At 44.2% G+C, this 23199-nt stretch overlaps 1 protein-coding gene across 3 annotated transcripts in view; it reads right to left on the bottom strand.

Annotated features, from left to right (window-relative positions):
• pps (protein partner of snf) overlaps positions 1–23199 on the bottom strand; it is a 593176-nt gene that overhangs the window by 168790 nt on the left and 401187 nt on the right. For all 3 annotated transcript variants that reach the window (XM_070095224.1, XM_070095226.1, XM_070095225.1), the window contains one exon: positions 2448–3310. In XM_070095224.1, the coding sequence (XP_069951325.1) occupies positions 2448–3310 (863 nt within the window). The remainder of the gene's footprint in view (positions 1–2447; positions 3311–23199) is intronic.

Below are 23199 nucleotides of genomic sequence, written 5' to 3' on the forward strand. Positions count from 1 at the left end.
TAGAATGTGGGGCAGAAGTTGGTCGTTATAGGAGGGTGGGGGCAGGAGGAAAGAGGAGTGATTGGTGGAATGATGAAGTAAAGGGTGTGATAAAAGAGAAAAAGGTAGCTTATGAGAGGTTTTTACAAAGCAGAAGTGTTATAAGAAGAGCAGAGTATATGGAGAGTAAAAGAAAGGTAAAGAGAGTGGTGAGAGAGTGCAAAAGGAGAGCAGATGATAGAGTGGGAGAGGCACTGTCAAGAAATTTTAATGAAAATAAGAAAAAATTTTGGAGTGAGTTAAACAAGTTAAGAAAGCCTAGGGAAAATATGGATTTGTCAGTTAAAAACAGAGTAGGGGAGTTAGTAGATGGGGAGATGGAGGTATTGGGTAGATGGCGAGAATATTTTGAGGAACTTTTAAATGTTAAGGAAGAAACAGAGGCAGTAATTTCATGCACTGGTCAGGGAGGTATACCATCTTTTAGGAGTGAAGAAGAGCAGAATGTAAGTGTGGGGGAGGTACGTGAGGCATTACGTAAAATGAAAGGGGGTAAAGCAGCTGGAACTGATGGGATCATGACAGAAATGTTAAAAGCAGGGGGGGATATAGTGTTGGAGTGGTTGGTACTTTTGTTTAATAAATGTATGAAAGAGGGGAAGGTACCTAGGGATTGGCAGAGAGCATGTATAGTCCCTTTATATAAAGGGAAAGGGGACAAAAGAGACTGTAAAAATTATAGAGGAATAAGCTTACTGAGTATACCAGGAAAAGTGTACGGTAGGGTTATAATTGAAAGAATTAGAGGTAAGACAGAATGTAGGATTGCGGATGAGCAAGGAGGTTTTAGAGTGGGTAGGGGATGTGTAGATCAGGTGTTTACATTGAAGCATATATGTGAACAGTATTTAGATAAAGATAGGGAAGTTTATATTGCATTTATGGATTTAGAAAAGGCATATGATAGAGTGGATAGAGGAGCAATGTGGCAGATGTTGCAAGTATATGGAATAGGTGGTAAGTTATTAAATGCTGTAAAGAGTTTTTATGAGGATAGTGAGGCTCAGGTTAGGGTGTGTAGAAGAGAGGGAGACTACTTCCCGGTAAAAGTAGGTCTTAGACAGGGATGTGTAATGTCACCATGGTTGTTTAATATATTTATAGATGGGGTTGTAAAGGAAGTAAATGCTAGGGTGTTTGGGAGAGGGGTGGGATTAAATTATGGGGAATCAAATTCAAAATGGGAATTGACACAGTTACTTTTTGCTGATGATACTGTGCTTATGGGAGATTCTAAAGAAAAATTGCAAAGGTTAGTGGATGAGTTTGGGAATGTGTGTAAAGGTAGAAAGTTGAAAGTGAACATAGAAAAGAGTAAGGTGATGAGGGTGTCAAATGATTTAGATAAAGAAAAATTGGATATCAAATTGGGGAGGAGGAGTATGGAAGAAGTGAATGTTTTCAGATACTTGGGAGTTGACGTGTCGGCGGATGGATTTATGAAGGATGAGGTTAATCATAGAATTGATGAGGGAAAAAAGGTGAGTGGTGCGTTGAGGTATATGTGGAGTCAAAAAACGTTATCTATGGAGGCAAAGAAGGGAATGTATGAAAGTATAGTAGTACCAACACTCTTATATGGGTGTGAAGCTTGGGTGGTAAATGCAGCAGCGAGGAGACGGTTGGAGGCAGCGGAGATGTCCTGTTTAAGGGCAATGTGTGGTGTAAATATTATGCAGAAAATTCGGAGTGTGGAAATTAGGAGAAGGTGTGGAGTTAATAAAAGTATTAGTCAGAGGGCAGAAGAGGGGTTGTTGAGGTGGTTTGGTCATTTAGAGAGAATGGATCACAGTAGAATGACATGGAAAGCATATAAATCTATAGGGGAAGGAAGGCGGGGTAGGGGTCGTCCTCGAAAGGGTTGGAGAGAGGGGGTAAAGGAGGTTTTGTGGGTAAGGGGCTTGGACTTCCAGCAAGCGTGCGTGAGCGTGTTAGATAGGAGTGAATGGAGACGAATGGTACTTGGGACCTGACGATCTGTTGGAGTGTGAGCAGGGTAATATTTAGTGAAGGGATTCAGGGAAACCGGTTATTTTCATATAGTCGGACTTGAGTCCTGGAAATGGGAAGTACAATGCCTGCACTTTAAAGGAGGGGTTTGGGATATTGGCAGTTTGGAGGGATATGTTGTGTATCTTTATATGTTTATGCTTCTAGACTGTTGTATTCTGAGCACCTCTGCAAAAACAGTGATAATGTGCGAGTGTGGTGAAAGTGTTGAATGATGATGAAAGTATTTTCTTTTTGGGGATTTTCTTTCTTTTTTGGGTCACCCTGCCTCGGTGGGAGACGGCCGACTTGTTGAAAAAAAAAAAAAAAAAAAAAAAAATATATATATATATAATGGAACTACAGGATATATGTATGCTAAGTCGAAATAACCTTTCTAAGCACTGCAAATGACTTACCCAACTACAGTGGATGTTGGCTCAGCATCTTTGGCATCAAGGTCAAGGTGCGAAGACAAATGTTTACCCGGACTCTGCACATCAAACACCACATCTTCACTTGTACTCACTTCTACTTTTTGCTTCTCATCATCACAACTGTCTTTTCTTTTTAAACTGTCTTTTTCACTCTCTCTTCTCTTCCTATCATCGCCTCGAGATTCACTATATTTTCGCTTTCTGTCACTATTTTTTCTTTTTCTGTCTCTCTCATCTTTCGAGTCCCTCCTGTCTTTATGTTTCTCTTTGTGCCTTCTCTCCCGATCATCTTTTTTGTCTCGAGAGACTCTTCTTTCTTTATCTTTCCTATCTTTATCAGTACTACTACTACAAGTCTTACTTCGCTCTCTCTCTCCATCCCTGCTACTTCTGTGTTTATCTCGAATTTTGTCCTTCTCTCGGTCACTAGTGTGCTCATCTTTATTAACATCTTTAGATTTGGCTTTATCTTTCTCTCTTTCCTTATCCCTGTTATCTCTTTCTCTTTCCTTATCCCTGTTATCCCTTTCTCTCTCCTTATCCCTGTCCCTCTCTTTGTCTCTGTCCCTTTCCTTATCCTTGTTATCTTTGTCTTTCTCCTTATCCCTGTTATCCTTGTCTTTTTCCTTATCTCTGTTTTTATCATCTTTTGACTTTCTGTCTTTATCACTATCTCTGCTTTTATGTCTGTGTCGCTCCCTGTCTGCAGAGTCTCTCCTCTCCTTGCGGTCCTTGTCTGAAGAACTCCTCTTGTCTCTCCTCTCCTTCACTTTCTCTGGTTCTTTACTCTTATGATCTTTGGTATCTTTTTTAGGTTTCTCCTCAGATTTTTCATTTTGAGATTTCTGAAAAAGAAGCAAAAGTTGTTACATGCTATAAAACAAAAATACTACTACCATTTGCAAAGAATTAAAAAATATATATATACAGTGGACCCCCGGTTAACGATATTTTTTCAATCCAGAAGTATGTTCAGGTGCTAGTACTGACCGAATTTGTTCCCATAAGGAATATTGTGAAGTAGATTAGTCCATTTCAGACCCCCAAACATACACGTACAAACGCACTTACATAAATACACTTACATAATTGGTCGCATTCGGAGGTGATCGTTATGCGGGGGTCCACTGTATACAGTGGACCCTCAGTTAACACCTGCATCGGATAGTGCCAAAATCAGATAACGCCTCGCTTTGGCGTAAAAAAATTGGCTCAGATAACACCTAAAAACTCGGTTAGGAGCTTTTGTCCCAAACGTGTCCGCTCAGTGCAGTGAACGGGCACGGCCAGTCACCCAGTCTACCAGCCAGTGTGCCATTGTTTACAAGCTGTTGTGGTCGATTCTATGTGTACCTGCGATATATTTTGTATTATTCTATTGTTTTTACTGCTTGTAACCACTAAATAAGCCACCATGGGCCTCAAGAAAGCTTCTAGTGCCAACCCTGTGGTAAAAAGGGTGAGGTGTACCATCGAACTGAAAAAGGAGATAATAGAAAAGTACGAGAGTGGAATGCGTATCTCGGAGTTGGAAAAGTTATACAACAAACCTCATTCAACCAACACTACTATCCTGTGCAACAAAAAGGCAATCAAGGAAGCTGTTGTTGCAAAAGGTGCAAGTGTGATTACAAAACAGAGATCGCAAATACTCATGTTAAACGACGGTCTACTGTATATATATGCATGTGCATGCCTCTGTAGTGTGATCTAAGTGTAAGTAGAAGTAGCAAGATATACCTGTTATCCAGCATGCTTATGAGACAGAAAAAAGACATCAATCCTACCATCATGTAAAACAGTTACAGGTTTCTGTTTCACACTCACATGGCAGGATGGTAGTACCTCCAGGGGTGGCTGATGTCTACCAACCTACTACCTAGTAATACTATTGTGTACACATTTTCCTTGGTGTTGGACTAGAGAAAACATTATTCTTTCCGACACTGGCAACACGACTGGAAAAACATCTCATATTCATGATAATTTATTCTACTGTGGGTGTATTTATCATGTTTATATGTTACACAGCATTTTTATTACATAATTTTGAAAAAATACCATAAATGGATTAAGCAAAATGTCTATACGTATTAGCGTTTTATACGACATTTAATGCGCCGCAGAGTGATTATAAATGTGTGTCATTATTATTGTCATTATTAATATGACGTCTTCAAGACTAATAAGACACTCTTAGTGATTTTAATGTGTACCCGCATGTCAGCACAGTGTGTAAGTTTATTTACGTACAGTTACACATAAGTATAATTATCAGAGTACATGTATATATAAAATATGAAATAACTTTAACACACTTGAAATTTTGGCAAGTTTCCAAACATAATGGAGAGCTGTGCTCATGGAGAATGTAAACACACAGGGTAGGGCATGGTGACTGTATTAGAAAGACAGGGGGAGCCATACAATGAGTTTTGGTCATAATTTGAAATGTCCGTATTAGTGGAACGCAGTAAAGCGGGGCCCTACTGTATGGGAGTGGAGATGTCAGCATATGGGACTATGATATATGAGATGAACCATAGAATAGATGAAGGGTAAAAAAGGTGAATGGTAACTTAACCCGTAAACGGTCCAAGCAGATCTACGTTCACATGTGTAGTACTCCAAAAGTAGATCTACGTTTTTTTTACATATTTTCAAATATAACAAAAAAAAGTAGATCGAAGTTTTTTTACACATTTTCAAATTTAAAAAAAAAAAAAAAAAAAAAAAAAAAAAAAGATCTACATTTTTTACATACTTTCAAATGTTGAAAAAACGTATACACGTATATACGTTTGGACCGTTTACGGGTTAAGGCATCTATGGAAAGAAAAAAGTTCACCTATGAGGGGGGGGGGAGAATAGTGCCAGAGAAATGTAGTACAAACACTTTTATATGGGTGTGAGGCATGGGTATTGAACACTATGGTGTGGAGGCTAGAGGCAGTGGAGATGTCAAGGAGAGCAATGCAAATGTGAATCACATGCAGAGATTTCGAAGTATAGAAAGTAACCATTTCAGAGTCGGGACCCCTGATCTGAGAATTGTTCTCAGCATCGAAGAATTTAAAAAAAAAAAATTATTTTTCTTATGAAATGATAGAGAATTTTATTCCGAAAGTACTGAAATCAAAAGTATAAAATCTGATGGAAAACTTATGAAATTACACTTTTGCAAAGTTAGTGGTCTCAGAGATATTTAAGCATTGGCAATTTTGCCCACTTTAAGCCCTATTTTGGCCACTTCCATTATTTCAGTTGACCAAACTCAGCTATTTTGCTAGTAATCTTTCCATTCTAATGACTGAGTACAAGAAACCTCCCATTTACTTATTTTATCTACTTAATAAAGTGATTAGAAATTGATAATTTGGCCAATTTTACACAAAATAAAAAAATTGCCAATTTAAAAATAGGGCCCAGAATAAACAATGTAGACATTCCTAGCACGAAAAAAATAATTTCCTTTGTTCATTAGTTGCGTCTCCAGGGCTCTCCTATGTTACGCTTGCATTCCATTTTGATTTTTATTCACACAAAAAATAGAAGATTTACTGTTATGCAGAATACTGCATTATTGTAATAATTGTATAAACAATGTTAGTGCATTTGTGAACATGTATTAGACTAACAAGTTGGACATATACTAAATGAGTGATGTAATTTGTGTTCTGGAATATTGGCAAAAATCAAACAATTCTGCTATTCTGAGCTCAATTTCAAGCTACTTTCAGTCCTGAAACCAGTCAAAATCATCTCTTTTTCTGAAGTATATCTTCCATTCTATCAAATGAGACCAAGAAATCGAGAACACAACCATAAAAACCATAAGAAAATACACCACAAATTCGCTGTTTTAAACCTAAAACATGGTCACCGTTTTTCCCCCCATTATGCACTGCATGCTACAGGATTTTTTTATATGGTGAACACTTACCACATAGACCCTCTCTCTCAGTTTAAGACCCAAATTTACAGCTCACAGCATATCTGAGCAAGTTGAGCTCATCAAGTAGCACTACAGCACCAACTTAAAGATCAAAGCCATAGGACTATGGCACCCATCCTGAGAAGGTTAACCCTTTCAGGGTCTCTCCCGTAGATCTACGGCTTCACGTTCAGGGTCCAAACCATAGTTCTACACCAAAATTCTAGCGGCGTCAAATTTAGCGCGAAAAGGCTGGTAGGGATACATGTGAGAGAACAGGTCTGCGTGGTGTGTGTGCGCCGTAAACAAAAATTCTAGGCGCCTGCAAAGCACTGTGGGAACGCTGGCTCAGTTACATTTGTTCACCATGCCTCGTCGCAAGGCAGCTCTCACTCCAAGGAAAACTGGGACTCTCCTCTTCCTATCTGATAGTTCTGACTCTGATGTATGTGGAAATGAAGACGAATTCTTTGGCTTTGATCAGTTAGTGATCGAAAGGAATGACCAGAATATCGATAATAGTGCAGAAAATCCTGATGATCCTCAACCTTCTACCTCCGGTGTGGGCACTCCTCAGTCATGGTCAGTTGTACCTCATCGCAAGAGAAAACTATTATTTTCGCGTGGCCAGGCCTCTGACTTCAGTAATGATGATGATAGTGACATGGATTGTGATTTTATTGTTCTTGACGATCATTCGAGTAGTGATAGTGAGGAAACATATTCACCAGTGAAGTGTCGGTATATATGCCGCTGCATGTGCTCGGGTAGTGTTCCCTATGCAGTGCCCAGGGGATGGAGTACATCCCATGGCCCTACACCAGGAATAGAAAGTGAAAGTGAGGATAATGTGGCTACACTTGGCATGGATAGACCACAGGCATCAGTAGGTGGTGGTAGTGGTGATGGTAGTGCCACGGCCATGCGTAACTCACCAGCCCAGGCTGGGACCCATGCTGCTGACTCCTCAGTTCAAGGACAAAGCGGAGCATCAGCCACCAGCCCACCACAACTTCCTGCACAACCAGCCTATGATGTCCAGTATCCACCAGCAAACCATATCTGGGATTGGCAGCAAAATCCCAATTTTGTTCCCAAGCCCCACCACTTTGATGACTCTCAAAGTGGAATTCTACCTACTTGTCCCCTTGGAATCACGGCCAATGAACTGGAATTCTTTAAGCTATTCTTTGACCAGCCCTTAATGGAAACTATTGTCAGGGAAAGTAACAAGTATTTTGAGTACACCATGGCAAATACGATCATATCACCACAGTCAAGACTACACCGGTGGAAAGAGATGACTGTTGCAGAAATGTATTTGCTTTTTGCAACAATAATGCTTATGCCTCATGTCTATAAGCATAATATAAAAGCATACTGGTCCACAGATCAGCTAATTTCTACCCCGGTCTTCAGTGAAATCATCCCAGTGAACAGGTTTATCTTACTGTTATGTATGTAGCACTTCTCTGACAAAACCAAGCCTGACAGAAGTGACAGGTTATACAAGATTAGAAATGTTTTTATGTATCTGAAACAAAAGTTCAACATGTACTTTTATCTATTCAAGAATCTTGTAATTGACGAGTCTTTGATTTTGTTCAAAGGTAGACTGTCGTTCAAGCAGTATATACCGAGCAAGAGGAAACGCTTTGGTATAAAACTGTTTGTACTCTGTGACTGTGGCAGTGGCCTGGTATTGGATATTGTTGTATACACAGGATGTAAAACAATGAAAGATACTAGGATGTTATTGGGTATCTCAGGTGACGTAGTGAGAAGCATGATGGCACCTTATCTTGGTGAGGGGCATACATTATATACCAATAACTGGTACACAAGCCCTTTACTCAGTGATTTCTTGTGAGTGAACAAGACAGATGTGTGTGGCACAGTGCGTTCTAATCGTAAATATATGCCCAGGTTCAACGCAGGTGCTCGTGGTGATGAGGTGCAGGTTTTTACTGCCAATGACATCATGGCATTTCGGTGGCATGACAAACGAGATGTCACGTTGTTGACAACCATTCACCGTAACGAAATGCAATACAGTGGCAAAGTTGATAGAATGACTAATGAACATATTCGAAAACCAGCGACAGCGATTGATTATACACAAAACATGCACTTGGTTGACAAATGTGACATGCAGATTGGCTTTGTTGATTGTGTTCATAAAAGTTACAAGTGGTACATGAAACTTTTCTTACATCTCATGGACATTTCAATGCTCAATGCATATAATATGTACCAAATGAAGACTGGCAACAGACCACCGTATGGTGAATTTTGTTTGTCTGTTGTCAGACAACTCATAATGAAGTACCAGGCAACAACACCTGCTATACAACAAGGTCCTCGAACTCCTCAGAATATACCCAAGCGTTTGAGGAGGGAAGGTGATCATTTCATAATACAGCTTCCTGCAGCTAAGAAGAAATTTGCTCAGAAGAGATGCATTGTCTGTGCACAAACAAAACGACGGCAACAAAGACGCAAAGACACTCGGTTTATTATTCATTCATTCATTAGGGATTTGCCGGTACTTCCGGCCCGGGTCTTCTCCAGATGGTGACCCAGCGGTGGCCCCCGGGTTGGGGTGTCGTTCATCTTCTTCTTTCTTCTGTCTTCTTTCTTGGGCCCTCTGGGTGGAGGGTAACATCATCTTCTCTCTTGTGGTGACTCCCTTTGTCGTCTCACTTTGCATCTTCATCAGCAGGCGTCATGTTGGTCTTCATCAGCAGGCATCTCTAGGGCCCAGGGTCTTCAGGCACTTGTTGCCCCAACAATTGCTGGTTGTGTGGCATGGGCTCTAGGTAAGTTCAGGCTTCTACCTAGTAAACTAATACAGGCTCCATTGGATTTTTTTTTTTTTTTTAAGCGGTGGGGAAGGGAAGGTAGGGGGTGAAAGATAGGAAGAAAGGAGGGGTAGGAGAGTCGAAAGACTGGAGAGGTAGTGGCGAATCATCGTCTATATGTGGCGTTGTCATCGAGGCGGTGGGTGGGCAGCCAGGACGGGGATGAGAGTTCCCAGGTCTCAGACGGCCAGGTACACCAGCCGGGCTGTGGTGTCTTCTCGGGTTGGGTCCCCAGGTGCCAATGGGAAGTGCTTCTGTCGGAGTGGCACCGTCGCTGGGCAGTCGAGAAGGTAGTTCACTAGTGGCTTGGGGACCATCTGGTCACATTGGCAGCAGTGCTCCTCTCGCATGCGTTCGATGAGTCTTCTGGCGGAAGGGTAGCCAAGTCACAGCCGGAGGATCCCAACCTGCAACTTCCTGTCTAGCCTCTGCATGCTCAGTGGGGGCTCCCCTCGGGTAGCCCTGTCGTACCAGATCCGGCTCTGCAATGTGCCCGGCCCTGGCAGCGGGCGCCTGGCTGCGGCGGCTGCCCACAGGTCCACCTGCCTGCGGCTGATGGCCATGGTAGTCGCTGGCTGGGCCTCAAGAGTGGCTGACTTCGCTGCACCATTCGCTACATCATTCCCAGCGAGGTCGATGTGGCTCAGAATCCAGTTGATTGTTGCCCCCTGTCCCTGCTCATTAAGTGTCTGCAGGTCCTTCCTGATGGCAGTAATTAGCCGGATGTTGTCCCTGGGCTCTCTGCGCATAACAGCCTGGATTGCCACTCTGGAGTCGACATGAATGACTGGGGGTTGCCGATGATCCAGGAGAGCGTGTTGCAGGGCCCTCTGGATGGCATGGAGTTCTGCCTGGAGGATGGTGCAGTGATCCAGGAGTCGCCATCTGGCCGTCAGGGTGACATGGTGTACCCCGGCACCCGTGCAGCCAGCCTCGGGATCCCGGGAACCTTCGGTGTAATATACCGCGCACCCAGGGTGCTCTGCTGCTGCTATGCTCATTGCAGCCCATTGCTGCAGCACGTGTTGTGGACAGTGGCGCTTGCTAACTGGGAGGTCTTGGATGTGGACCACAGCTGCTTCTGGTGCTCAGGGCAGGAGTACAGAGTACCCCACCACAGGCTGGTCACAGCCCATGTCCTCAATGAGCGCCATGGGGAACTCGGTTTATGTGCGAGGAATGTAAGGTACCTCTGTGCATGGTGCCTTGTTTCAAGGAGTTCCACAAGCTCCAGCAGTTCTAAAAACATGTCCAGTGATTGTAAATATGTAAATATTTGATAGAACATTAGTATTATACAAGATTTGTGCATGTGTATTGTAATAAACAAAAGTGGTAAACAACAATGTGATAATAACTTTAGTGCAGTTATTGTGTTCAATACAGTGAGTTTATATATATACATTATACAGTATACAGTATTGGTCTCTCAGGCCCCAAATATTAGTAGGAAAAGAAAAAAATTAGAAAAGAAAAGAAAAAACTACAAAAAACATAAAATAAAGTAATGCGTGTATGTGGAAATCGTCGATGTTGCCTCCACCCGGTCATTTTGGGTCAACTTCTCGGCACTGTATCTCAGTAAGAACTGATCAGAATTTTTTTTTTTATTACCTTCACAAAAATATACTCTTTAATTCTGTAAGAAAAACTTTTTTTTTTTTTTTTTCAAAATTTCTTGGACACTGGGGCACCACTTCAGATTTTGGCCTTGGACCTTGAAAGAGTTAAAAGGCAATGTGGGTCACCAAGGGTATAATCAGAGGGCTGAGGAGGGGTTGTTGAGGTGGTTTTGGGATGTAGAGAGAGAATGGAGAGGGATAACTTGACAAAAATCGCATATAAATCTGGGATGGAAGATAGAAGAGGTAGGAGTCGTCCCAGGAATGGTTGGAGGGAGGGAGGAAGGGGAAGTTAACCCTTTGACTGTTTTCGACGTATAAATACGTCTTACGAGCCAATGTTTCTGATGTATATATACTCAATAATTCTAGCGGCTTCAAATCAAGCGGGAGAAAGCTGGTAGGCCCACATGTGAGAGAATGGGTCTGTGTGGTCAGTGTGCACCACATAAAAAAAATCCTGCAGCACACATTGCATAATGAGGAAAAAAAACTCTGATCGTTTTTTTGGAATAAAACGCCGACTTTGAGGTGTATTTTCGTATAGTATTTATCGTTGTATTTGTGTTTTCATGGTCTTAGGTGATAAAATGGGAAACATATTACAGAAATAGAGATGATTTTCATTACTTTGACGATGAAAACGACCTTGAAACTGAGCTCAAAGTAGCAGAAATGTTCGATTTTTACCAATGTTCAGGAGTAAATAAATCACACCACACGTCCAATACACGTCAACTGGGGAGTCTAATATTCTTTCACTAGTGCACTGATATTATTTATACCATTTTTACAATAATGCAGTAGTCTGCATAACAGTAAATTTTGTATTTTTTTGTATGAATAAAAAATCAAAATAGAAAGCAATAATAATATACGAGGGGCCTAGAGATGTGACTAATGAACAGAGCATATGTTATTTTAGTGCCACGAATGTCTACCTTGTTTATTCTGGACCCTATTTTGAAATTGGCATCTTTTTTAGTTTGCATGAAATTGGCCAAATTGCCAATTTCTGACCACCATATTGGGTAGTCCAAATTAGTAAATGGGAGGTTTCTTGTATTCAGCTGATAGATTAAATGGTATACTAAAGAAATAGCTATGAGTTTGGTCAACTGGAACAATGGAATTGGCTGAAAATAGGTCTCAAAGTCGGCAAAATCGCCGATACACATATGTCGCCGAGACCGCTAACTTCGCAGGAGCATAATTCCATGAGTTTTCGACCAAATTTCGAACTTTTGGTGTCATTACTATTGGGAAAAGATTCTCTATTATTTCAAAAGAATTTTTTTTTTTTCAAAAATTGAGTGACATAGAATGACAGTTTCAGAGAGGGGCCTGAAACAGTCAAAGGGTTAAAAGAGGCTTTAAGGTTAAGGAGCATGAGCATCCAAAAGGCTAGTGTACATGTTGGATAGGAGTGTATGGAGACAAGTAGTTTTAAAGATATGTGCTGTTGGAATGTGAGTAAGGTAACTTTTATGAAGGATTCAGGTGAAACCAGCAAGCTGGAGAGAGTCTTGCATGTGGCAAGGGCAGTGCCTGCACTCTGAAGGGGTACGAATGTTGCAGTCAGAGGGTAATCTGAACTGTGATATCAGCACATTTCTGGAAAGACTAAGCTTGAATGAATTATGGTGAATGTGTTTTCTTCTTTGGGTCATCTTGTCATGGCTGGAGGTAGCTATTGAGGTATATAAAAAAAAAAGGGGGGGGGGGCTGAGTGAGAATTAATATAGTGTTCAACTTTTCTCATCAGTACTTCACACCATACAATAACATAGGCACCACTATATACTACTATGATTTGCAGATACAGTGAACCCCCACTTTACGATTAGCTCCCAATGCGACCAATTATGTAAGTGTATTTATGTAAGTGCGTTTGTACGTGTATGTTTGGGGGTCTGAAATGGACTAATCTAATTCACAATATTCCTTATGGGAACAAATTCATTCTGTAACGGCACCTGAACATACTTCTGGAAGGAAATAATATCGTAAACCGGGGGTCCACTGTATTTTCAATCAATTCATTCTCATTCTCTCTCTCTCTCTCTCTCTCTCTCTCTCTCTCCCTCTCATTCTCTCTCTCTCTCTCTCTCTCTTTTGTGCCCCTTTCATTAGTAACAATGATACCACACACCATGAAGACCCTCCTTTCTTTCATATTCACAGTGAGTAAAAACACTGTCATTCCATCCCATCACTTCATCCCAACCTGGTTACAGAATTTTTATCATAATCCCAGCTACCTTTGATTTACCTTATACCTATGATGAGTTTTGAGTCTTTCTACTCCCAGAGCCCGGCCATGGGCCAGGTTTGTCTGGTGCTAGCCTGGTCAATCAGGCTGTTGCTGCCCCACATATCCATCAATGCCTGGTTGATCTCTCACTTGGTGAAGATACTTGTCCACTTTTTTCTTGAAGACCTTTACACTTGTTCCAATAGTATTTCTGATATCTTCTGGTAAGATGTCGAGTAATCTGGAGACACCAATGGTGAAACAGTGTTCCCTTATTGTGCCCACTGCAACCCTGCTTTTCACTGGGTTTATTTTGCACTTCCTCCCGTATCTCTCATTCCAGTACAGTTAGCCCTCCATTTTCGCGAGTTCCACTTTCGTAAGCTTCGAACATTCTTGAATGCCCAGCCGTCCAATCATATTTACCAAACAAATGCAAGAAAAAAGTACGGGAAAATTCTTCCCGCCGCGTCCCTACTACTTTCCCTCTTACCCCCTCAACCAGCAGCCCACCAGTCTGCCACTCACTAAGTCATTCTCCAGTTACTGTTTGCATTGGTCGTTTCCAGTTACTCAACCTGTGGCAGAATCTGATTCCTTTGCTAACTCTGAATCTAGTGATGTCAGCAGTGATGCTGGCAGTGAAGAGTTAGAATCCACACACTAGACTCATCATGCCATGCAGTTACACTCCATATAATCAACTCCATTCAACTGTTATAAGTAAATGCATGGCTATCATCACCATCATCATTGTCACTGTCATCATCATCAGCATCATCAACATCACAAGTCGTCAGAGTTCGTCTGCCTAACCTTACGAGTGGTGAGTGTTTTGTTGTTCATTATTAGTTATTAAACTATAACATGTATACACAATATTTTACGATGTTTTCATGTGTTTTATGACTGTTCGTGGTTCAATAGGTTAAGGAAGCAGTATTGTTAGAATCAGTAAATGCTATTATTATATTTTCTTACAGTAAATTTGCACATCAAAATATTTGCGAACGCTACAGAACAGTATTATTATATTTCCCTACATCGTATTTGCACACCAAACATTCTCAAATTTTCAAGATACGCAAGGTTCTTGATCCTCTAACCCTCGCGAATGTGAGGACCTCCTGTATGCTGTTATGGCAGTGCATGCTTGCTGCTTTTTCTAACTTTCAACTGCTTCACTCACTTTCCTCATATTCACTTACCTATCACTGTCAGATACAAAAATGTTTACAGGAGGGTTCTGTTTATACAGCAGGTTAGGTTCCAGGCTTCTGCTGTAAAGCAAATCACCATTTTTTCACTTTTAAATACATGTACCGAGTTCCATTCCTAAGAATAGGTCAGTAAGCAAACTGGTCGTTAAGTGAGGAGCATGATACTGTACTGGTAGTGGAGCATACTGTACTGGTAGTGGAGCGTACTGTACTGGTAGAGGAGCGTACTGTACTGGTAGTGGAGCGTACTGTACTGGTAGTGGAGCGCACTGTACTGGTAGTGGAGCGTACTGTACTGGTAGTGGAGCGTACTGTACTGGTAGTGGAGCGTACTGTACTGGTAGAGGAGCGTACTGTACTGGTAGTGGAGCATACTGTACTGGTAGTGGAGCATACTGTACTGGTAGTGGAGCATACTGTACTGGTAGTGTCAGCATAGTTGCTGATCCCTGTGTTATATAGCATAGCATATAGTATCATCCATGTGCTTTAGATAGGAGATCCCTTTTAGGCCTGTGTCTTTGTGTGACGTCACGGGATGCGCATGTGTACGGTCATACCTCTGCCTCCCTCTCAGTCGGCGTGTAGACCTAGACAGGCAAAGACAGGCAGAGGCTGGGCTCCAATTCCCATCATCACAGTCTGACAATATATGTAACCATCCAACAAGTGTGTCTACCTTCAACCCTCGATATCTCCATTTAAGAACCCCTACGATAGTAGTGGAGCAAACTGTACTGGTAGTGGAGCATACTGTACTGGTAGTGGAGCATACTGTACTGGTAGTGGAGCATACTGTACTGGTAGTGGAGCGTACTGTACTGGTAGTGGAGTGTACTGTACTGGTAGTGGAGCATACTGTACTGGCAGTGGAGCGTACTGTACTGGTAGTGGAGCATACTGTACTGGTAGTGGAGCATACTGTACTGGTAGTGGAGCATACTGTACTGGTAGTGGAGCGTACTGTACTGGTAGTGGAGTGTACTGTACTGGTAGTGGAGCGTACTGTACTGGCAGTGGAGCGTACTGTACTGGCAGTGGAGCGTACTGTACTGGTAGTGGAGCATACTGTACTGGTAGTGGAGCATACTGTACTGGTAGTGGAGCATACTGTACTGGTAGTGGAGCATACTGTACTGGTAGTGGAGCGTACTGTACTGGTAGTGGAGCATACTGTACTGGTAGTGGAGCGTACTGTACTGGTAGTGGAGCGTACTGTACTGGTAGTGGAGCGTACTGTACTGGTAGTGGAGCATACTGTACTGGTAGTGGAGCATACTGTACTGGTAGTGGAGCATACTGTACTGGTAGTGGAGCATACTGTACTGGTAGTGGAGCGTAATGTACTGGTAGTGGAGCGTACTGTACTGGTAGTGGAGCATACTGTACTGGCAGTGGAGAGTACTGTACTGGTAGTGGAGCGTACTGTACTGGTAGTGGAGCATACTGTACTGGCAGTGGAGAGTACTGTACTGGTAGTGGAGCGTACTGTACTGGTAGTGGAGCGTACTGTACTGGTAGTGGAGCGTACTGTACTGGTAGTGGAGCGTACTGTACTGGTAGTGGAGCATACTGTACTGGTAGTGGAGCATACTGTACTGGTAGTGGAGCATACTGTACTGGTAGTGGAGCATACTGTACTGGTAGTGGAGCATACTGTACTGGTAGTGGAGCGTACTGTACTGGTAGTGGAGCATACTGTACTGGTAGGGAAGCATACTGTACTGGTAGTGGAGCATACTGTACTGGTAGTGGAGCATACTGTACTGGTAGTGGAGCATACTGTACTGGTAGTGGAGCATACTGTACTGGTAGTGGAGCGTACTGTACTGGTAGTGGAGCGTACTGTACTGGTGGTGGAGCGTACTGTACTGGTGGTAGAGCTTACTGTACTGGTAGTGGAGCGTACTGTACTGGTAGTGGAGCATACTGTACTGGTAGTGGACCATACTGTACTGGTAGTGGAGCTTACTGTACTGGCAGTGGAGCATACTGTACTGGTAGAGGAGCATACTGTACTGGTAGTGGAGCATACTGTACTGGTAGTGGAGCATACTGTAATGGTAGTGGAGCGTACTGTACTGGTAGTGGAGCATACTGTACTGGTAGTGGAGCATACTGTACTGGTAGTGGAGCGTACTGTACTGGTAGTGGAGCGTACTGTACTGGTAGTGGAGCGTACTGTACTGGTAGTGGAGCATACTGTACTGGTAGTGGAGCATACTGTACTGGTAGTGGAGCATACTGTACTGGTAGTGGAGCATACTGTACTGGTAGTGGAGCATACTGTACTGGTAGTGGAGCATACTGTACTGGTAGTGGAGCATACTGTACTGGTAGTGGAGCATACTGTACTGGTAGTGGAGCATACTGTACTGGTAGTGGAGCATACTGTACTGGTAGTGGAGCGTACTGTACTGGTAGTGGAGCGTACTGTACTGGTAGTGGAGCGTACTGTACTGGTAGTGGAGCGTACTGTACTGGTAGTGGAGCGTACTGTACTGGTAGTGGAGCGTACTGTACTGGTAGTGGAGCGTACTGTACTGGTAGTGGAGCGTACTGTACTGGTAGTGGAGCATACTGTACTGGTAGTGGAGCATACTGTACTGGCAGTGGAGCATACTGTACTGGTAGTGGAGAATACTGTACTGTAGCAGAGCATAATGTATTGGTAGTGGAGCATACTGTACTGGTAGTGGAGCATACCGTACTGGTAGTGGAGTATACTGTACTGGTAGTGGAGCATAAAGTACTGGTAGTGGAGCGTACTGTACTGGTAGTGGATCATACTGTACTGGTAGTGGAGCATACTGTACTGGTAGTGGAGCATACTGTACTGGTAGTGGAGCATACTGTACTGGTAGTGGAGCGAACTGTACTGGTAGTGGAGTGTACTGTACTGGTAGTGGAGCGTACTGTACTGGTAGTGGAGCGTACTGTACTGGTAGTGGAGCGTACTGTACTGGTAGTGGAGCGTACTGTACTGGTAGTGGAGCATACTGTACTGGTAGTGGAGCGTACTGTACTGGTAGTGGAGCGTACTGTACTGGTACTGGAGCGTACTGTACTGGTAGTGGAGCGTACTGTACTGGTAGTGGAGCATACTGTACTGATAGTGGAGCATACTATACTGGTAGTGGAGCGTACTGTACTGGTAGTGGAGCGTACTGTACTGGTAGTGGAGCATACTGTACTGGTAGTGGAGCGTACTGTACTGGTAGTGGAGCGTACTGTACTGGTAGTGGAGCATACTGTACTGGTAGTGGAGCATACTGTACTGGTAGTGGAGCATACTGTATTGTAGTGGAGCATACTGTACTGGTAGTGGAGCATACTGTACTAGTAGTGAAGCATACTGTACTGGTAGTGGAGCATACTGTACTGGTAGTGGAGTACACTGTACTGGTAGTGGAGCATATTGTACTGGTAGTGGAGCATACTGTACTAGTAGTGGAGCATACTGTACTGGTAGTGGAGCATACTGTACTGTAGTGGAGCATACTGTACTGGTAGTGGAGCATACTGTACTGGTATTGAAGCATACTGTACTGGTAGTGGAGCATACTGTACTGGTAGTGGAGCGTACTGTACAGGTAGTGGAGCGTACTGTACTGGTAGTGGAGTGTACTGTACTGGTAGTGGAGCGTACTGTACTGGTAATGGAGCGTACTGTACTGATAGTGGAGTGTACTGTACTGGTAGTGGAGCGTACTGTACTGGTAGTGGAGCGTACTGTACTGGTAGTGGAGCATACTGTACTGGTAGTGGAGCATACTGTACTGGTAGTGGAGCATACTGTACTGGTAGTGGAGCATACTGTACTGGTAGTGGAGCATACTGTATTGGTAGTGGAGCATACTGCACTGGTAGTGGAGCATACTGTACTGGAGCATACTGAACTGGTAGTGGAGCTGGCAGTGGAGCATACTGTACTGGAAGTGGAGCATACTGTACTGGTAGTGGAGCGTACTGTACTGGCAGTGGAGCATACTGTACTGGTAGTGGAGCATACTGTACTGGTAGTGGAGCATACTGTACTGGTAGTGGAGCATACTGTACTGGTAGTGGAGCATACTGTACTGGTAGTGGAGCATACTGTACTGGTAGTGGAGCATACTGTACTGGTAGTGGAGCATACTGTACTGGTAGTGGAGCATACTGTACTGGTAGTGGAGCATACTGTACTGGTAGTGGAGCATACTGTACTGGTAGTGGAGCATACTGTACTGGTAGTGGAGCGTACTGTACTGGTAGTGGAGCGTACTGTACTGGTAGTGGAGCATACTGTACTGGTAGTGGAGCATACTGTACTGGTAGTGGAGCATACTGTACTGGTAGTGGAGTACACTGTACTGGTAGTGGAGCATATTGTACTGGTAGTGGAGCATACTGTACTGGTAGTGGAGCATACTGTACTGGTAGTGGAGCATACTGTACTGGAGCATACTGTACTAACAGTGGAGCATACTGTACTGGCAGTGGAGCATACTGTACTGGAAGTGGAGCATACTGTACAGGCAGTGGAGCGTACTGTACTGGTAGTGGAGGATACTGTACTGGTAGTGGAGCATACTGTACTGGTAGTGGAGCATACTGTACTGGTAGTGGAGCATACTGTACTGGAGCATACTGAACTGGTAGTGGAGTGTACTGTACTGGTAGTGGAGCGTACTGTACTGGTAGTGGAGCATACTGTACTGGTAGTGTAGCATACTGTACTGGTAGTGGAGCGTACTGTACTGGTAGTGGAGCGTACTGTACTGGTAGTGGAGCATACTGTACTGGATGTGGAGCATACTGTACTGGTAGTGGAGCATACTGTACTGGTAGTGGAGCATACTGTACTGGTAGTAGAGCATGCTGTACTGGTAGTGGAGCATACTGTACTGGTAGTGAAGCATACTGTACTGGTAGTGGAGCGTACTGTACTGGTAGTGGAGCGTACTGTACTGGTAGTGGAGCGTACTGTACTGGTAGTGGAGCGTACTGTACTGGCAGTGGAGCGTACTGTCCTGGTAGTGGAGCGTACTGTACTGGTAGTGGAGCGTACTGTACTGGTAGTGGAGCGTACTGTACTGGTAGTGGAGCATACTGTACTGGTAGTGGAGCGTACTGTACTGGTAGTGGAGCATACTGTACTGGTAGTGGAGCATACTGTACTGGTAGTGGAGCATACTGTACTGGTAGTGGAGCATACTGTACTGGTAGTGGAGCATACTGTACTGGTAGTGGAGCGTACTGTACTGGTAGTGGAGTGTACTGTACTGGTAGTGGAGCGTACTGTACTGGTAGTGGAGCGTACTGTACTGGTAGTGGAGCGTACTCTACTGGTAGTGGAGCGTACTGTACTGGTAGTGGAGCATACTGTACTGGTAGTGGAGCATACTGTAGTGGTAGTGGAGCATACTGTACTGGTAGTGGAGCGTACTGTACTGGTAGTGGAGAGTACTGTACTGGTAGTGGAGCGTACTGTACTGGTAGTGGAGCGTACTGTACTGGTAGTGGAGCGTACTGTACTGGTAGTGGAGCGTACTGTACTGGTAGTGGAGCGTACTGTACTGGTAGTGGAACGTACTGTACTGGTAGTGGAGCGTACTGTACTGATAGTGGAGCGTACTGTACTGGTTGTGGAGCGTACTGTACTGGTAGTGGAGCGTAGTGTACTGGTAGTGGAGCATACTGTACTGGTAGTGGAGCGTACTGTACTGGAAGTGGAGCATACTGTACTGGTAATGGAGCATACTGTACTGGTAGTGGAGCGTACTGTACTGGTAGTGGAGCGTACTTTACTTGTAGTGGAGCGTACTGTACTGGAACATAATGTACTGGTAGAGCATACTGTACTGGTAGCGGAGCGTACTGTACTGGTAGTGGAGCATACTGTACTGGTAGTGAAGCATACTGTACTGGTAGGGAAGCATACTGTACTGGTAGTGGAGCATACTGTACTGGTAGTGGAGCATACAGTACTGGTAGTGGAGCATACTGTACTGGTAGTGGAGCGTACTGTACTGGTAGTGGAGCGTACTGTACTGGTAGTGAAGCGTACTGTACTGGTAGTGGAGCATACTGTACTGGTAGTGGAGCATACTGTACTGGTAGTGGAGCATACTGTACTGGTAGTGGAGCATACTGTACTGGTAGTGGAGCATACTGTACTGGTAGTGGAGCATACTGTACTAGTAGTGGAGCATACTGTACTGGCAGTGGAGCATACTGTACTGGAAGTGGTGCGTACTGTACAGGTAGTGGAGCGTACTGTACTGGTAGTGGATACTGTACTGGTAGTGGAGCATACTGTACTGGTAGTGGAGCATACTGTACTGGTAGTAGAGCATACAGTACTGGTAGTGGAGCATACTGTACTGGAGCATACTGAACTGGTAGTGGAGTGTACTGTAATGGTAGTGGAGCGTACTGTACTGGTAGTGGAGCGTACTGTGCTGGTAGTGGAGCATACTGTACTGGTAGTGTAGCATACTGTACTGGTAGTGGAGCGTACTGTACTGGTAGTGGAGCGTACTGTACTGGTAGTGGAGCATACTGTACTGGTAGTGGAGCATACTGTACTGGTAGTGGAGCATACTGTACTGGTAGTGGAGCATACTGTACTGGTAGTGGAGCATACTGTACTGGTAGTGGAGCATACTGTACTGGTAGTGGAGCGTACTGTACTGGTAGTGGAGCGTACTGTACTGGTAGTGGAGCGTACTGTACTGGTAGTGGAGCGTACTGTACTGGTAGTGGAGCGTACTGTACTGGTAGTGGAGCGTACTGTACTGGTAGTGGAGCGTACTGTACTGGTAGTGGAGCGTACTGTACTGGTAGTGGAGCGTACTGTACTGGTAGTGGAGCGTACTGTACTGGTAGTGGAGCATACTGTACTGGTAGTGAAGCGTACTGTACTGGTAGTGGAGCATACTGTACTGGTAGTGGAGCATACTGTACTGGTAGTGGAGCATATTGTACTGGTAGTGGAGCATACTGTACTGGTAGAGGAGCATACTGTACTGGTAGTGGAGCATACTGTACTGGTAGTGGAGCGTACTGTACTGGTAGTGGAGCGTACTGTACTGGTAGTGGAACGTACTGTACTGGTAGTGGAGTGTACTGTACTGGTAGTGGAGCGTACTCTACTGGTAGTGGAGCGTACTGTACTGGTAGTGGAGCTTACTGTACTGGTAGTGGAGCGTACTGTACTGGTAGTGGAGCATACTGTACTGGTAGTGGAGCGTACTGTACTGGTAGTGGAGCATACTGTACTGGTAGTGGAGCGTACTGTACTGGTAGTGGAGCGTACTGTACTGGTAGTGGAGCGTACTGTACTGGTAGTGGAGCGTACTGTACTGGTAGTGGAGCGTACTGTACTGGTAGTGGAGCGTACTGTACTGGTAGTGGAGCGTACTGTACTGGTAGTGGAGCATACTGTACTGGTAGTGGAGCGTACTGTACTGGTAGTGGAGCGTACTGTACTGGTAGTGGAGCGTACTGTACTGGTAGTGGAGCGTACTGTACTGGTAGTGGAGCATACTGTACTGGTAGTGGAGCGTACTGTACTGGTAGTGGAGCATACTGTACTGGTAGTGGAGCATACTGTACTGGTAGTGGAGCATACTGTACTGGTAGTGGAGCATACTGTACTGGTAGTGGAGCGTACTGTACTGGTAGTGGAGAGTACTGTACAGCGTACTGTACTGGTAGAGCATACTGTACTGGTAGTGGAGCGTACTATACTGGTAGTGGAGCATACTGTACTATTAGTGGAGCATACTGTACTGGTAGTGGAGCATACTGTACTGGTAGTGGAGCATACTGTACTGGTAGTGGAGCGTACTGTACTGGTAGTGAAGCATACTGTACTGGTAGGGAAGCATACTGTACTGGTAGTGGAGCATACTGTACTGGTAGTGGAGCATACTGTAGTGGTAGTGGAGCATACTGTACCGGTAGTGGAGCGTACTGTACTGGTAGTGGAGTGTACTGTACTGGTAGTGAAGCGTACTGTACTGGTAGGGAAGCATACTGTACTGGTAGTGGAGCATACTGTACTGGTAGTGGAGCATACTGTACTGGTAGTGGAGCATACTGTACTGGTAGTGGAGCATACTGTACTGGTAGTGGAGCATACTGTACTGGTAGTGGAGCATACTGTACTGGTAGTGGAGCATACTGTACTGGTAGTGGAGCATACTGTACTGGTAGTGGAGCATACTGTACTGGTAGTGGAGCATACTGTACTGGTAGTGGAGCATACTGTACTGGTAGTGGAGCGTACTGTACTGGTAGTGGAGCGTACTGTACTGGTAGTGGAGCATACTGTACTGGTAGTGGAGCGTACTGTACTGGTAGTGGAGCGTACTGTACTGGTAGTGGAGCGTACTGTACTGGTAGTGGAGCATACTGTACTGGTAGTGGAGCGTACTGTACTGGTAGTGGAGCGTACTGTACTGGTAGTGGAGCATACTGTACTGGTAGTGGAGCATACTGTACTGGTAGTGGAGCGTACTGTACTGGTAGTGGAGCATACTGTACTGGTAGTGGAGCATACTGTACTGGTAGTGGAGCGTACTGTACTGGTAGTGGAGCGTACTGTACTGGTAGTGGAGCGTACTGTACTGGTAGTGGAGCATACTGTACTGGTAGTGGAGCATACTGTACTGGTAGTGGAGCGTACTGTACTGGTAGTGGAGCATACTGTACTGGTAGTGGAGCATACTGTACTGGTAGTGGAGCATACTGTACTGGTAGTGGAGCGTACTGTACTGGTAGTGGAGCATACTGTACTGGTAGTGGAGCATACTGTACTGGTAGTGGAGCGTACTGTACTGGTAGTGGAGTGTACT

The sequence above is a fragment of the Cherax quadricarinatus genome, chromosome 49, assembly GCF_038502225.1.
Source record: "Cherax quadricarinatus isolate ZL_2023a chromosome 49, ASM3850222v1, whole genome shotgun sequence".
Lineage (NCBI taxonomy): Eukaryota > Metazoa > Arthropoda > Malacostraca > Decapoda > Parastacidae > Cherax > Cherax quadricarinatus.